The sequence below is a fragment of the Aethalodelphis obliquidens genome, unplaced genomic scaffold (assembly GCF_003676395.1).
Source record: "Aethalodelphis obliquidens isolate GAN/ISIS:26980383/991018 unplaced genomic scaffold, ASM367639v1 scaffold21, whole genome shotgun sequence".
Classification (NCBI taxonomy): Eukaryota; Metazoa; Chordata; class Mammalia; order Artiodactyla; family Delphinidae; genus Aethalodelphis; species Aethalodelphis obliquidens.
The window spans coordinates 20365999-20382204 of NW_020837965.1; the positions used below are offsets into that span (position 1 = coordinate 20365999).

General features: G+C 33.6%; 1 protein-coding gene across 20 annotated transcripts in view; it reads left to right on the forward strand.

Moving 5' to 3' along the window:
* The window catches only part of PAPOLA (poly(A) polymerase alpha), a 57419-nt gene that overhangs the window by 19651 nt on the left and 21562 nt on the right, over positions 1-16206 (forward strand). For 18 of the 20 annotated variants that reach the window (XM_027120499.1, XM_027120503.1, XM_027120508.1 and 15 more), the window contains 10 exons: positions 167-248; positions 1891-2000; positions 2457-2510; positions 6139-6250; positions 6955-7044; positions 7135-7273; positions 8777-8849; positions 10173-10293; positions 11251-11335; positions 15907-15960. In XM_027120499.1, coding sequence (XP_026976300.1) covers positions 167-248; positions 1891-2000; positions 2457-2510; positions 6139-6250; positions 6955-7044; positions 7135-7273; positions 8777-8849; positions 10173-10293; positions 11251-11335; positions 15907-15960 — 920 coding nt within the window. The remainder of the gene's footprint in view (positions 1-166; positions 249-1890; positions 2001-2456; positions 2511-6138; positions 6251-6954; positions 7045-7134; positions 7274-8776; positions 8850-10172; positions 10294-11250; positions 11336-15906; positions 15961-16206) is intronic. The other 2 variants (XM_027120516.1, XM_027120510.1) reach the window with 2 other exon arrangements.

Sequence of the window (16206 nt, forward strand, 5' to 3'; positions counted from 1 at the left end):
GATCTGTGAAGGCCTGGTATTTTGTAGAGCTTATAGTTTGTTTACCCTCTGTATAAATTTGCATAGAAATCTTACTTGGTTTTTTTTTTTTAAAATGTAGTGTTATTTGAAATAGTTACCTTTGTGCTCCACTGGCAAAATAACTATTTTTTGTTTGCTTCAACAGAATCTTCCACAATCTGTAATTGAAAATGTTGGTGGAAAAATATTTACATTTGGATCTTATAGATTAGGAGTACATACAAAAGGTAAATATTGTTTATATTGTTTTAATTATCTTGAGAAGGAATACTTCTTTAATTTTTTAAAAATTATAATGACACATCCATCTCAGTTACTTGCAGTGTATTATACAGCTTAGGTTTGCATGGAAGAGATGACTTCAGGGAGCCTAAATTTGGTAAAAGAAGAAAGATATAAAATGATACCTTTCATACCTGTGCCCTCCAGTGCAGTATTAAGTAAAATAAAAAATTCAGTTTCTCAGTAGTAGTAGCCACATTTTCATTGTTAAATAATCACATATGGTTAGTGGCTACCGTACTGGAAAGTGCGCATGAAGTACACTTTTCCCCTTGGGGAGTCATTTTGGACAGTGCTGCTCTGTATATCATTTCCGCTACCTGAAGAATATCAGAAGAAAATGATATTAAAATAATGATATCTTCTTCTGGAAATCAGAAGAAAAATGAATTAAAGCTTGAAAAAAATCTGTATTATAGTCGTGAAATATAGTTAAGGAAAAAACAAACCAAAAAAATGTGTATCTGCAACACAGTAACAATCACTAATAATACTTTCTTAGTTACATTTGTAGTTTTTCTCCCCTGTGTAAGTAAATATACAATAAGAATGTTATCATGGCAGAGAATATTATTGAACTCTTTCTTTTTTACTGAGCATAGTTAGTAATCTTTTGGTCTTCATAATCTTATTTATTCTTATGTAACAAATAGAGGAGTCTGAGACTTAAAAAGGCAATACAGCTTGAACAGTTGCTCCCAGCCATCTCCTGGCAGAGCTAGGATTCTAACTCTGGCAGTCTGAGGCTGTACTCTTCAACCATTAGCCACTAGCCTCTGTTAAAAGTATCTGCCAGTCTCTGGTTCTCTCTGTTGTGGCATTATTCCTTCTCCCCATCTCCCACTACTCTGTGCTGGAAGTAGTACATTTGCTTTTGATGTGTCCTGTGAACTGTATGCCCTTCTCCCCCTTCATGAATATGCCAGATAAACAGCCTTCAGAGTTAGTGCCTCAGGTATTGAGTCTTTTAGGAAAATGATTACGTTGACCAGATTCCATATTGATCTCTTCTTTTTATGATCCCAGTTATTGATTTTAATCATCTTTTTTGTGCTCTCCCTATGTACTCAGTGCTGGCCTCCTATCAAGCACTAAATTAATAACAACTGTTCTTACCATGGTCTGCCTCTTTGGATTCTTGCCATTGGTCCTTCTTGAAGTGCATAGGTCCCATTTAGGTGCAGGTAGGAGCCTGGAAGCACCAGTCACAATGTATAAATGATAACTGTATTTTTTTGTTTCACTAATGAACATGGCTGTGACTAAGGACACCAAGATGTTGGGTGTATTCTTGCATAATTGCCTCTCTTACCATAAGAGTTCCTATCTGAGTCACCTTCCTTTGACTCCCAGTTCACCTGGGCCACTACAAATAGAAGATGCTGCAGGAAAAAGTATGTCCCATCGATTAGGGTCATGTTTTTCTTATACTGACAGGTAATTTTATTTTTAAGGAGAGGGGTGCATTTAGAGGCTCATCAGTGTAACATTAACAGGTTTTCAACATCAAATACTGCCATGATAAGATGCAAAATAATTTTCTTGTAATGGTAACTAGTGGTTGATGGGCTTAATTTTTTTTTTTAGGTGCCGATATTGATGCGTTGTGTGTTGCACCAAGACATGTTGATCGAAGTGACTTTTTCACCTCGTTCTATGATAAGTTGAAATTACAGGAAGAAGTAAAAGATTTAAGAGTGCGTAAATGTTCAGAGTGAAAGGGGAGGAGTTATAAAAATCAGTTTAGTCAATTGAGTGAGTTTTATGGTATAGCCATTAATTTATTGAACTCTTGCAATTTGCCAGACCCTTTTAAGCTTAATGTGTATGCTTGCATTTTATTCTTTACAGCAGTCTAAAATCATAAATCTGTAATCTCATGTACAGAGTAGGAAGTGAGGCAAACAAAGTAAATATTAAGCAACTTGGCCACCGTCACATATCCGAGTGGCAGAGATCAAGAATTTGAACCTAGGCTTGTGCGACTTAGGATTCTCGAGTCTTAAACCTGTTTACTGAGAACCTGGTCTGTGTCAGGTGTTGTGGTAAATTATGTTTAAGCTATGTCAGTACTGCATTCATTTAAGAGCACTAAAGCTAGTGTAGCCCTAAGGTATACTTTCAGAGACACTGATTTTTAAATTTTCCCACAGGCTGTTGAAGAGGCATTTGTACCAGTTATCAAACTGTGTTTTGATGGGATAGAGGTAAGGTTCAAATAGACAGTTCTTACTGTGTGTTATTTTGATAGGTGTAGGTTAAAAATTTGATTTATTTCAAAGGTTTATAATTGGTGAGTTGGTATGATATTAATACGAATTAAGTTTTTTTTGAAGTGGAAGTGACAGCCTATTCTTTGTAGTCTCTTTTAAAAAAGAGCCTAGTGAAACCAGGAGTTAAAATATAGACAGAAATGTACTGACTGTGAAGTGGCTGCTACAGAACAGCTTAATTGATAGTTTTTCCATAGGCAGATTTTATATGCTTTTAGTCTCCTTAAGGTAATATAACTATATTTTTGCAAGTGGAACTTTGGCTTCATTTAAATTAAATATTTAAGAGTTGAGAGAAAATTGTGACCTGATGTCATGTATGCTGAAATATTTTCTGATAGGGAAGGATATATGAGCTCAGATTCTTTTTTTTTAATTTATTTATAAATTTATTTATTTATTTATTTGTTTTTATTTTTGGCTGCTTTGGGTCTTTGTTGCTGCGCGCGGGCTTTCTCTAGTTGTGGCAAGCAGGGGCTACTCTTCGCTGCGGTGCAGTGGCTTCTCTTGTTGTGGAGCACGGGCTCCACATGCAGGCTTTAGTAGTTGTGGCATACAGGCTCAGTAGTTGGGGCATGCGGGCTCAGTAGTTGTGGCACACGGACTTAGTTGCTCTGCGGCATGTGGGATCTTCCCGGACGAGGGGCTTGAACCCGTGTCCCCTGCATTGGCAGGCGGATTCTTTTTTTTGGCAGGCTGATTCTTAACCACCATGCCACCACCAGGGAAGCTCTGAGTTCAGGTTCTTGAGATGATGTGCAGTTCTCTTTGATGTTTTCAATGTGTGTAATGAAAGTAGTTGTAACAAAGCTGACCCTGAAGCAACTTTAGTTATTTATGTTACTTCTGCCATACATAATGGTGCTGGAAAGTCACTCATAGTAATAATGACGGTTATAAAATTTCAGAAATGGAAGAATAATACTTCATTGTTCTGCAAAAAAAAGTGGTTTCTATAATTGTTGCATAAGGTGCCCAACTCTATCTTGTATGAAATATGAGTAATCTTAATAAGTAGACATAAAATGTTAAATTTAGTAAAGGATTATCAAGTTCAGGCAGCTTTGATTTACTGTCAGTGTTTAAATAAATATAAAACAACCATAATGTAGGTGATGCCTTTTTTTCCCGAAAAGAACATTAACCAACAAAGGGGAGATTTTTTGGGGTGGAGAACCAACTCAATTGTGTAAACTTTTCAGGATGGAGATAAAAGTCAAATGGTTACTAGAAATATTTAATGTGCTTGTTATTACTGAGTTGCTTTTTGAGTTACCTGGGTTTTTTTTTTTTTTTTTTTCCTGTGAGCATATAGTCTTTATTTCTGTCTAAATTAGGAGCGATGCTGGATTTTGGAATGTGTATCATTGGAAAATTTAGGCTATACCACAGGTACTTATTTGTGTAAATGTACAATCTTTTCCTGTCTTGTAGGTGCACGTTTAAATGATTTTTCACAGCAAGCTCTTAAAATACAGATTTTTTTTTAACGTCTTTATTGGAGTATAATTGCTTTACAATGGTGTGTTAGTTTCTGCTGTATAACAAAGTGAGTCAGCTATGCATATACATATATCCCCCTATCTCCTCCCTCTTGTGTCTCCCTCCCACCCTCCCTATCCCACCCCTCTAGGTGGTCACAAAGCACCCAGTTGATCTCCCTGTGCTATGCGGCTCCTTCCCACTAGATATCTGTTTTACATTTGGTAGTGTATATATGTCCATGCCACTCTCTCACTTCGTCTCAGGTTACCCTTCCCCCTCCAGGTATCCTCAAGTTCATTCTCTACGTCTGCGTCTTTGTTCCTATCCTGCCCCTAGGTTCTTCAGAACCTTTTTTTCCCCATATATATGTGTTAGCATACAGTGTTTTTCTCTCTCTGACTTACTTCACTCTGTATGACAGACTCTAGGTCCATCCGCCTCGCTACAAATAACTCAATTTCATTTCTTTTTATGGCTGAGTAATATTCCATTGTACATATGTGCCACATCTTCTTTATCCATTCATCCGTTGATGGACACTTAGGTTGCTTCCATGTCCTGGCTATTGTGAATAGAGCTGCAATGAACATTGTGGTACATGACTCTTTTTGAATTATGGTTTTCTCAGGGTGTATGCCCAGTAGTGGGATTGCTGGGTCGTATGGTAGTTCTATTTTTAGTTTTTTAAGGAACCTCCATACTGTTCTCCATAGTGGCTGTATCAGTTTACATTCCCACCAACAGTGCAAGAGGGTTCCCTTTTCTCCACACCCTCTCCAGCATTTATTGTTTGTAGATTTGTTGATGATGGCCATTCTGACCAGTGTGAGGTGATATCTCATTGTGGTTTTGATTTCCCTTTTTCTAATGATTAGTGATCTGTATATCTTCTTTGGAGAAATGTCTGTTTAGGTCTTCTGCCCGTTTTTGGATTGGGTTGTTGGTTTTTTTGTTATTGAGCTGCATGAGCTGCTTGTATATTTTGGAGATTAATCCTTTGTCAATTGCTTCATTTGCAAATATTTTCTCCCATTCTGAGGGTTGTCTTTTCCTCTTGTTTATGGTTTCCTTTGCTGTGCAAAAGCCTTTAAGTCTCATTAGGTCCCATTTGTTTATTTTTGTTTTTGTTTCCATTTCTCTAGGAGGTGGGTCAAAAAGGATCTTGCTGTGATTTATGTCATAGAGTGTTCTGCCTATGTTTTCCTCTAAGAGTTTGATAGTGTCTGGCCTTACATTTAGGTCTTTAATCCATTTTGAGTTTATTTTTGTGTATGGTGTTAGGGAGTGTTCTAATTTCATTCTTTTACATGTAGCTGTACAGTTTTTTTTATATTGAGCTGCATGAGCTGCTTGTATATTTTATTTATATTTTATTAATCCTTTGTCAGTTGCTTCGTTTGCAAATATAAAATACTGATTTCTAAAGTGATCTTCTAAAAGGCTTGTTTCTCTAGCAGCATTCAAAGGTTGGAACCATGAAATCAGACCCTCAGGAATAATTACCGAATGTGTGCCAAATTTCTTTTGCCCCCAGCCTTTCCTTGAAAAAAAGGAAAAAAACAATTTTGTCAGTTGCATTCTATAAGTCTTCAAAATTAGCCAGTTTTTGTTTTGTTTCTATTTAGTCAAAACTAAGTTGGAGAAACAGACTGGAATATTATAGATACATAAGTTCTTAAATATAAGAAGTTCCCTTTTTACTGACAGGTATATTTGGGCTACATATAACTATATTGGCCTTATATTTGAGCACCTTTTAGGATATAATTCACAGTTCATATAGGTGGAGAACTAAACAGTTAGTTTTAAATAATCCAGTATATCTGCATTTAGCAAACTTAGTATGATTAAAATGACAAGTAGCTATTTATACAAGTTCTGTTTATTTAGTATTACCGTGTTTTAACATCTGGTTAAAATACCTGTGGTAAGAATTTTGTTTGAACTTTTGGAGGTGTTGTCATGTTAACAGCTGATGAGAAGATCCTGGTCTTAAGGAGTTAATAGTGTTTTCTTTTTTAAAGAAATGCCTTAAAAATAGGCAGACATGGAATGTTTTGTTTTGTTTTTGTTTTAGATTGATATTTTGTTTGCAAGATTAGCACTGCAGACTATTCCAGAAGACTTGGACTTAAGAGATGACAGTCTGCTTAAAAATTTAGATATAAGATGCATAAGAAGTCTTAACGGTATGTAAAAACCTACTTCCTTTTGCATAGTAGCAGTTTTGGTCAAATATGAAATAGTTTTTAACTCAAGCTTCATAATGAAGCTTTTAATGGCCATATTGTTTATCCATAGTGAGTCAAATAAAATGAACTTTTTGCTTAATAGTTAGACTGCAGTGGAGCATTTAGTAATTTGTTAAATCATTGGTATCTTGCATTATTATTTCTTTTCTTCCTGGGATGTTTAAATACTGTCTGACGTTTGTACTCTATTGCTAGTGGCTCAGGTTTCACCTTGTAACTCTATTAATTTTGATCCTGATAACCTTTGTAACATTTTCAACTGTCGTGCTTTTAAAAGGGTTACATTTGAACACTTATTTTAGCATTGTTTTGTTAATATGCTCTTGAAGAACAATTCCTGGAAACTTAAATGGATCAAGCCCTATTCACCATCTCTGAACTGGAGCACATTTTAATTATGGGTTGAAAGTTTTTGAAATAAAGCAGATTACAGTTCAGATTATTTGGTTTTAGAGTAGTGTTTGTGATAGAAGGTAAAAGTTTTATATTTTTTATTTGCCTCTTTATTAACATTACTGATTTTACAAAGTAAATTTTTATTTAATTTGACATTAGTCTCAGAAAATTTAAAAGAAATATTATCATTAAACTTTTGATAATTTAATGTTCTGTTTTTTTTTTTCTTTACTCCTATTAATCAGGTTGCAGGGTAACCGATGAAATTTTACATCTAGTACCAAACATTGACAACTTCAGGTTAACCCTGAGAGCTATCAAACTGTGGGCCAAACGTGAGTTCCGAATTTGTTGGCTAGCTTATTAAAAATGTTTAAGTTTTTGTTCAACACTAACTTTTCTTTTTGCTTTTCCCTTATCAACAGGCCACAACATCTATTCCAATATATTAGGTTTCCTCGGTGGTGTTTCCTGGGCTATGCTAGTAGCAAGAACTTGCCAGCTTTATCCAAATGCAATAGCATCAACTCTTGTACATAAATTTTTCTTGGTATTTTCTAAATGGTATGTGTTTAGATTATATTAAAATAAAATTGATTGTAGACACTGAAGTTTAGTCTTATTTCTATGACATTTCTGCAGCTGGTCTCAGATTCAAATTTTAGTTCATGATGTAGCAGTATAGGTAGCCTTGGGGAGATCATGTTGTGTATAAAATGGCAAACCTAAATTCCATTCCTTTTCCCTAGCTTTCCCGGGATAGCAAGGCAGGTGCTGTTTGTACTTCCATGCGTAAACTTACTCTCTAAATAAACTGAATTTTAGCTATAATGTCTGCTAAAATCCAATGAGTTGGTAGGTTGGGATATCAGTTACTTTGGATAAAGCTTTATATATACCACCTCTTTTAATTTACTCTTTGAATTCTTCTAGATCTATAGACCATTAATTTCCTGTGGTTGTTTTTTGCTTTCAGCTGCCCATTTATCTTTGGTAGAATGTTAAGGATGTAAATGTATATAAAGCTTTTAAGGATAACTGTAAGTGCTTGGAAAGCAATTGAGCATCCCTTTGAGATTAGTCATTAACCCAGGAGAGATTTTTTTTTAATGCTCTCCTTCATTTCAGCCTGGTCACATTTGTCAACCATTATTTCTTTTAAGTAATATAAAAGATTGCTATTTCACATTAGTTGCTTTGGCCCAAAAGGTTAGAGTTCTTGGTTTTTAATCAAATTGATCTGAAAGATTTGTCTTCCCTATTTGTGCCAACCTCTGTACCTCCTCCCTCTGAAAAAAGAGTTTTAGTTATTTTATAAAAATTAGAGTTATTGGAGACAATTTATAATTTAGAACTGTGCCACACTTTTCAATACACATTCTGTAATTATGGATTTGATAGCACTTAATTATATATAACCAGGTTTGATGAGAAAAATGTCAGAATTTCTCTTAATGCTACACATACATGGCAAATAATATATTTAAGAAGCTAACCTTGATACTAAAGATGGCAAATGTTTTCCAGTTTTTAATCTCTTCTATAAAGGACTGAAGTAGCTAACTCACAAAACATATCTTGAAAACAGTGTGTTCACATCATTACACATATTCACATTAATAACCTTTGTCATGAGATAGAGAAAAATTTTCCTAATCAATTTTTATAATTATTCATGCTCCTTTGCCTATAATGAATTAAAGACAGGATCTTTGTCTTTTCAAGGGAGATTTTATCCTGTTCAAGTTTGCGGTGAACACATCAGATGTCTCGGAATAGTACTTTTAAATTTGAATAGTGCTTTATCAGTTCTTCTCTGCGAGGCAGAGAAGATATTTGACTTCAGTCTGAGAAAGCTACCAAATGGTTTAAGTTACTTTCATAGAGGAAATGTAATTCAAGTAGTCTAACGTCGACAGAAAGGAATAAAGGAATAAAAGATTATATATACCAAGAGTGCAAAATGAATGAAGAAGGATCACATTCACAAATGCTGTATGTTTAACAAAATACGTGTAGATGGTAATATCCAATAGTCTTATCAAGTGCTACAATCTTTTTAAACAGGGAATGGCCAAATCCAGTCCTATTGAAACAGCCTGAAGAATGCAATCTTAATTTGCCTGTATGGGACCCAAGGGTTAGTGTATTATTTTTTCCCCTACAAATTCACACTGTGCAATAACAAGTAAAAATCATCTGCATAAACTTCAGGGAGACTTCCCATCCTGTTACGTATGAGTGGACATGTTCGTATTACACTTTCTTTTTAATCTCAACTATAATTTTCCTCTGATGTGAGAAGCATAATTATGTACCCTGTAAACTACATTTAATTGTACATAGTTTATAATATCAAGATCACTAATTTTAATTTATTCTATATAGAACTACCTTGTAAGTCAAAGTTGTGTGGGCATTTGTGCTTAAAAGAAAAAATAAAAGGATACTAAAAATCCCTGTATTTTTTTTTGTTTGATCTAAATATTCTGTTAAAATTGGGTTATTGTAGGAAAACTGTTGCTTAATGTTTAACCGTGGCAGATAACTTCTAAGCAATATCACTTTAATTACTGTGATGTAATTGTAAAAATTGGTTTGGTTAATTCAGATTACAAAAGCATGGTTGGGCTGAAGAGGAGCTTCCATTCTGCTTCTTTGGAAGTTACGACCTTTACTGCTTACTCAGTTTAAATGTTTTACATGCACTTTATTAATTGATAAAATAAATTTAGGTTTGAATAAGGCTTTCTAGGTTTATAAAATTCTATTTTTCTACATTAATTTGCTATTTTATTACAACATCAAAAATTTTGTCAGTTTTAAGCTTTGTTAATGACATCAAGCTGTGAATTTTTAAGTTTTCTGAACCTCAAGACATTTAATTTTGGAGGGATGTGAATTTACAGTTTCCTCTGTGGAAATATGCCACTTTTATCATTAGTATACAGATTAAAATTAATAGTTATTAATCATTTCATTATACCTTAAAATGATACCAACATGGATAAAGTAGTTTTACCATGTGTTAATAAGCTTCTACTCCTGATAAATTAAGGATATATTAAAAACTAAGTTTAAAATTCGTTTTACACAGAACATACTATGACATTTCTCAAAAGTGTAATTGTGTGTACATCCCTATTTCTGTTGTAGAAAAAAGAAAAACTAAACATCAGTAGATGCCCAATTAGAACCTTTTTTTGCTTGACAGGCACACTATTTCTAGTAAGATTGCCAAAACAGTCATGCCCAAATGATTGAAACAAAACATTAGACCAAATCACAGATTCTGTAAAGAATTCCTGTAAAAACAGTGTCTCTTTACATGGTTTTTCTTTCTCAACTCCAGCTGTGAAATGAAATAAAATTTAATCATTGGTTCAGTTTAACAAGGGGTAAAAAGTCCAAGTATCTGTTGCATATGTACTTGAAGAAACTGATTGGCTGTTGTTGTATGTAGGTAAACCCCAGTGATAGGTACCATCTTATGCCTATAATTACACCAGCATACCCACAACAGAACTCCACGTACAATGTGTCCGTTTCAACACGGATGGTCATGGTTGAGGAGTTTAAACAAGGTAAGTGTTTATCCTTATGCTCTCCTTTATACACAAAGGATTTACATACCATTGTACACCCCGTAGTCGGGTATTCAATTAAATTGGAGAAAGCATTCACCGAAGTGGATTTTGGTGTTTATTTATTGATTACAGATTATATTTGAAAATTAACTTGGAAAACTCAGTTTAATTTCTTTTAAGCAATTTATATTTGATTATATATTGGAAGATTAACCAAAATTGAAAATTGTATCCTTAGCTGGGCCTTTATGGTTTAGTTCCATACTATTGCCATGTGAAATTTTAAATGATGTCATAGTTTCTCTCTAGTGGGTGACATGAGAGGCTTTTAGCAGGCAGTATACTTGAAAAGAGCTTTGAGCAGGATTTTGACCAAACTGCCTACTGTTTTGGAATAACCTCTAAACTTCTGAATCCCAGTAGTACTGCTAATTTGAAGGAGTAGCTATTGCTAAATGGTCTTTAAGGGGAGTAGCTAGAACTGGATTGTTTAATTTGACACAAGTCAAGGAAATAGAATCAGCTGTATGACTGCCAGCGTCAAACTCAGAAGTGTAAAGTTCTTTTCTGTAGTCTACAGGGGCTCTTCATGGGAAGATGTCGCTATCCTTTTATGGGAAACTTGTTTTTTAGAAAGGCAGGAAGCAAAGCTTATGGGAAAGTTTTCTTTCTTGGGTAACTCCAGTGCTTCAGTTTTAGGAGAGAGTCATTCTATGAGCATGGCATTTTAGAGTAATGGCAATTTGCCAGAAAACTGGATCTGAAAGGAACCCTCCAGGTTTTTTGAAAAGAGTGTATGTAAGAATCTGTATGCTCTAGAGTCATAGACTAAACTTGCTATGTTAAAATTATGATTTTAGGAATATAGTGAATGCATGTGGTATATTTAAGATCTTTAAAATTATAGATTCTTAGACTGAAGCATGCAAACATTTTAATATGTTTTTAATTTAGGTCTTGCTATCACAGATGAAATTTTGCTGAGTAAGGCAGAGTGGTCCAAACTTTTTGAAGCTCCAAACTTCTTTCAAAAGTACAAGTATGTATTTTAAGGCATGTCGGACATGTTGCTCTCTTAAGTAATGGTTTAATGGTAGCATACGTGACATCTCTTTTTGCTAGACTAATGTAGTCTTGAATTTTCCTTTAAACATCTTCTATACAAGTTTTCTTCCTGTCACAAAGGGCATACTGTTTTTAGTAAACCCCTTATTATTTCTTTATCAAGGTAAAGTGTAGTCCATACAGTTTTGCTGCCTGATGTAACCGAATTTCTACACTTGTAGCAACATCAGTTCTGAAGGCTTGTTAGTCATCCCCAAAACTCTAAATCTGTATACCTTGGCAAAGGAGTGAACTGTTAAAATCTGTAGTTAATGGTGTCTGTTAAGTAAGCATTTTCAGCCAGTTCTGGAAACTTATTTATCATTAAGATTCTCTATAACATAGGCAAAGCTAATAAAATGTCAGTGTATGTAGTCAGTAAAATGTTTTCAGTAGTTACAGCACATGATTGGCCTACCATTTCCCCCTAATGTTAATAAATCCCCTTCAGATATTTCTACAGATAATTTTCATGGAATCTCAGTGGGTGTAATATTTTTTTACTAATGGTTTTAGTATAATGGTTTAATACCGTAGTACAGGTTAATAGCCTGATTGTGTTGGTTTTGATGAAAACTGTAAGTTATAATAAATCTTACTTTTAAAAAAATGGACTTGCACTTTTATTTGCCCTGAGCTGAAAACTTGCCAAAGTCCCACTTAAAAAAATTTTTTTTCTTTAATGCTTGAAATTTTCCTGACCATTTGATCTTGTGTTGGATTGTGTTTTGTAATAATCTAAGCAAGATTGCTCTATGCTATTTCCCCAATTAAAAACAAGAATGATGACCTTCATGATGTCTCTGTGTTTTGTTTCTGTATCTTTTGCATGAAAAAGCAATAATGGAGCCAGCTTAATTGTTGTGTTCTGGGAGCACTGCATTGTCAGTAAAAATTTAAATAGCATAACATTGAATGTTCTTGTTTATTACTTATTCCCCATAAGTTGTGCTTTTCCATTTGGCAGATAATTTTCCATTGTTTTTTATTTTAACCACTGTTGAGGAAGTACCTTTGAACTTTTAAACTAATAAATACATATTCTGATGCTTTAAAAACTACATCATGAAAGAGTACATGATTACTTGTAAGGAGGATAAAGAAATTGGTCTCATAGAAAAGTGCCAGCATCTCTTAATCCCCGAGAATCCAAGAGGAAGCTAGATAATTTTTCCTGTCTCACTTTCTTGTAGGAGTAAGAGGTGGGTAGAATGAAGTTCTTCTAAGTACCCACTTAACTGGTTTCTTTCACTTTAAGAAAGACTAGTGTTGAAATTGAAGAAACCTTGATAATGTCATCTATTTGAATAAATTTGTATTAACTAGAACTTGGAAGTTTTTTTTTTTTTTTTTTTAAAGCTTGCTTATATCTTTCTTTTGAAACTTTTAGGCTGTCCTTCAGTCTATGCCAAATAGTACATATAAGGTCTTCAGTTGACTGATGAAAAGATTTATAGATTACTGTCTTTACTGAATTCTCTTGAAACAATCAAATTATTTTAGGTTATTAAAAACAACTTTAAACATAATTAGATATGAGGATGTAGCAACAAATAGAGGAAATTATATCAGGAAAATTTAAATTTCAGCTGGGACTCCTGCGAAAAAGGATTTGAAAACGTGACAACAATGAGCTAATTTTACCTATACCAAATTCTACTTATGTTTTTAACTTATTTCAAAAATTTTTCCTGTTAAAGAATTAGTGATTGCTATCATTATACTCAAGTATTCCCAGATTTGAATTTTTCTTTTAACGTATGAATTACCCCAAAGATCAGCTGTACAACTGAACTGAAATCCTTAGTTTTGCCTTGAGTCAGAGTTGGTTAAGCTTATTTCAAGTATATCCTGAAAGTATTGTGTTTGTTATGTGAAATATTTTAAGTCATATAGTATACCTGCCTGCCTTTCTTGGAAGGAAAGAATCCGTGAAGGAAATTTCAGTTGTCTTAGAAAGCAGACCATGTTTCAGAAGATATCAGTGTTCTTGTGAAGAAGGGAGAACACTGCCTTGTGAAATTTTATAGTTCCAAGAAAATATTTTTCATGTTTTACCTTTAATATATTCAAGCTCACATAAGTAAGTAACCAGCAGTAAAATAAATCATTATTGACGTAGGAAATGCGAATACTTATTTCAGATGTTCCATTTCCTTAGGAAACGAGGAAGCAAAGGTATTAGGGAAAAAAGCCAAATGTTCTCAGGAATAGGATTAATAATTTATAATTTCAAGGAGTATGTATGTATAGAATAATTTAGCCTCATAATGTTTTAAAGGCTTTAAAAATAGTGAACTGTAATTCTTGGACCTGAGTTACTTGAAGATGGAATTCCAAGGATTTTTGTCTAAGATAATTAGATTTTCAGTGCACATATCTGAGCTGTTACCTACCCAGGGAAAAATATTAATGTGATGAAATGGCCAGGAAACCTACTTACAAAATGCTTTTTTGGAGTAAATATTTGTGAGGTAATAATAGCAACTAAATTAAGTGTTTTTAGAAGCTTTTAAAGAGGTTTTAATTCAACTGTGGTACATTTTTATAGTTAAATTTTTTTTATTGGAAACTGATAATCTTTAAATTTTGGGGAAAGTTAATCATTATTTAATTGGCTTCAGTGTTTCATGAAGGCATTTGAGTACCTGAAGCATGATAGTGGCACTGTAAAGTAGGGGATGGCGTTTTTTGGAGCAGCAACAAAATAGTCTAAATTTAGACCTATTTCTGCTTGGTCTCTGTGCTCTGATAGGTAACTTAAGAATTAATGACAGGTTATTTCTATTAAACATGATTACTGTATTTTGTCTCATTTCACATTTGCTTAAATTTGGCTGAGTGAAGGACATTTGACTTCACATACATACTTGCTAAACTGTTTAAAACTTTGAGCTTTATTTAAACAGGTGCCTTTATCATAAACGATGTGCAGAGTAGACACCCCCCCCTTTCCACTGGATTTCAGTAAGAACCAAAGTTGAACTCTAAGCTTTAAAACTTTAAACTTTGAATTACCAACAAGATTATGTTCAAATGGATTTTATATTTTGCATAAGTAGAGAACATTATATATCATTTAAGTTTTTGTTCAAGACTCAGGTGGTCATTAAGAGTATCCATTTCTCTAAAAGAGTGATTTAGAGACTTGAGTTTTGTCCTCATATTAGGTGAACCCAGACAGCTTTGCTGTTTTGAGTTTTTGTGTGCATGCCTGCTTTTTATACTTTGTCTTATCCTCTTATAAGTTGTTATACTTTAGTCAGAGTTTTTTCTCCATCCCCTCTCCGCCCCCCCCTTTTAAAATCTGTTGTCCATTTTCAAACTCCCAGGGAACTGGAAATCAGGTTACTGAGCTTATTAGGATTTTGTTTGATTTATAAGGGAGTTTAGGGCCCCAAGAGCGTTTTCTGTATATGTAAAATGCATGAGCTTTTAGTGCTTTTATTAACTTTTATTTATTTGGGCTGTGTTTGTTCTGTATATTTGGTTTGCTCTAAATAATTGCTGAACAGATTAAACTGGTAAAGGAAACGAAGTATTGGTTGGTCTGTATGGATTTGGACTGCACATTTACTTTTCTGTCTACGTGTTTTCATATTTATGTATATTACCTCTGTTACCTTAAGTTTATAAATACTTGAAGTTAATTTAAAATTCTTAGTCATAATTCTGACTTTTCCACCTACTATCAGTTTGCTTTTTGAGGTAAAGTTTCTGGTGAGAAGTTTGATTTCTATCACTTCTAAAATGGATTTTGTAGAAAAGTATGTTGGATTGGACTTTTTTTTTTTAGTCTTACAAAATTCTTCAGTTGTAAATAGTTTGTTTCAAAAAGATTTAAAATAGTCAGTCATGATGGTGTTTTTCTGAAATGAAAACTTGATTTTGCTCTAATTTGAATGGAATTGGATTCTGCATAGAAATCACATTTCTTTGTTGCTCTCACATTAATGATGTCTGCATCTTTGTTATAGAAACTCATACTGTTGCTTGAAAAAAATCATGAGGCCTAACTTAAGTATTCAGTTTAATTTTTGCTACCTTTGAATTAAAAAGCATGATGTGTTTGATACTATTTTTTAAGTTACTGATGTGCGTATATTTAGTGACCCTGTTTTTGTGGCTAAAGCCTTGGTGCTTTATTTCCATCAAAGCAATTTTGCTTTAATAGGTTATATTTTAGTGAGGTAGCTCTTTATAGAAAAAGCACTCCACCAGAATCATTGAACCAAGTTATCAGTTGATATTTAGTCATCGTTTTTGAATTAAGCTGCTTTTTGGGTAATTATTCATAAAATTACTATCTTTTTCAGAAGAATTAAACTTGCCAGTAGTTAGAAACTTGTGGAATTTAGCATTTATGATTTTATGTGCAAACTGAGATTGCAGTTCTCTCTTGCTAAATTGATCTGTAACTGTCAAAAAGCTTATTACATTATGGTGTTAATATCCAGCACAAAGCACTTAAATGAAATAAATAGCATGTTGTCTTTATCTTCAAAGGCATTATATTGTACTTCTAGCAAGTGCACCAACTGAAAAACAACGCCTAGAATGGTGAGTATAAGATTAGATTTTACAAAACAAAAAACAACAAAAACAAAACTTCAGAATGAATCAGATAGCCACAGCACACAGTAGGAGGTGGAAGTCCTTAAAACAGCACATTTGGTTTTGTTCATAAATGGAGCTTTACTACTTGTAATGGAAGTGTAGGAATTTGGAGATCCATATGTACAATTGTTTTTATTTGCCTTATAGAGATCCATGTATTATTTCTTAACTGTATATTTAAAGTGCTTT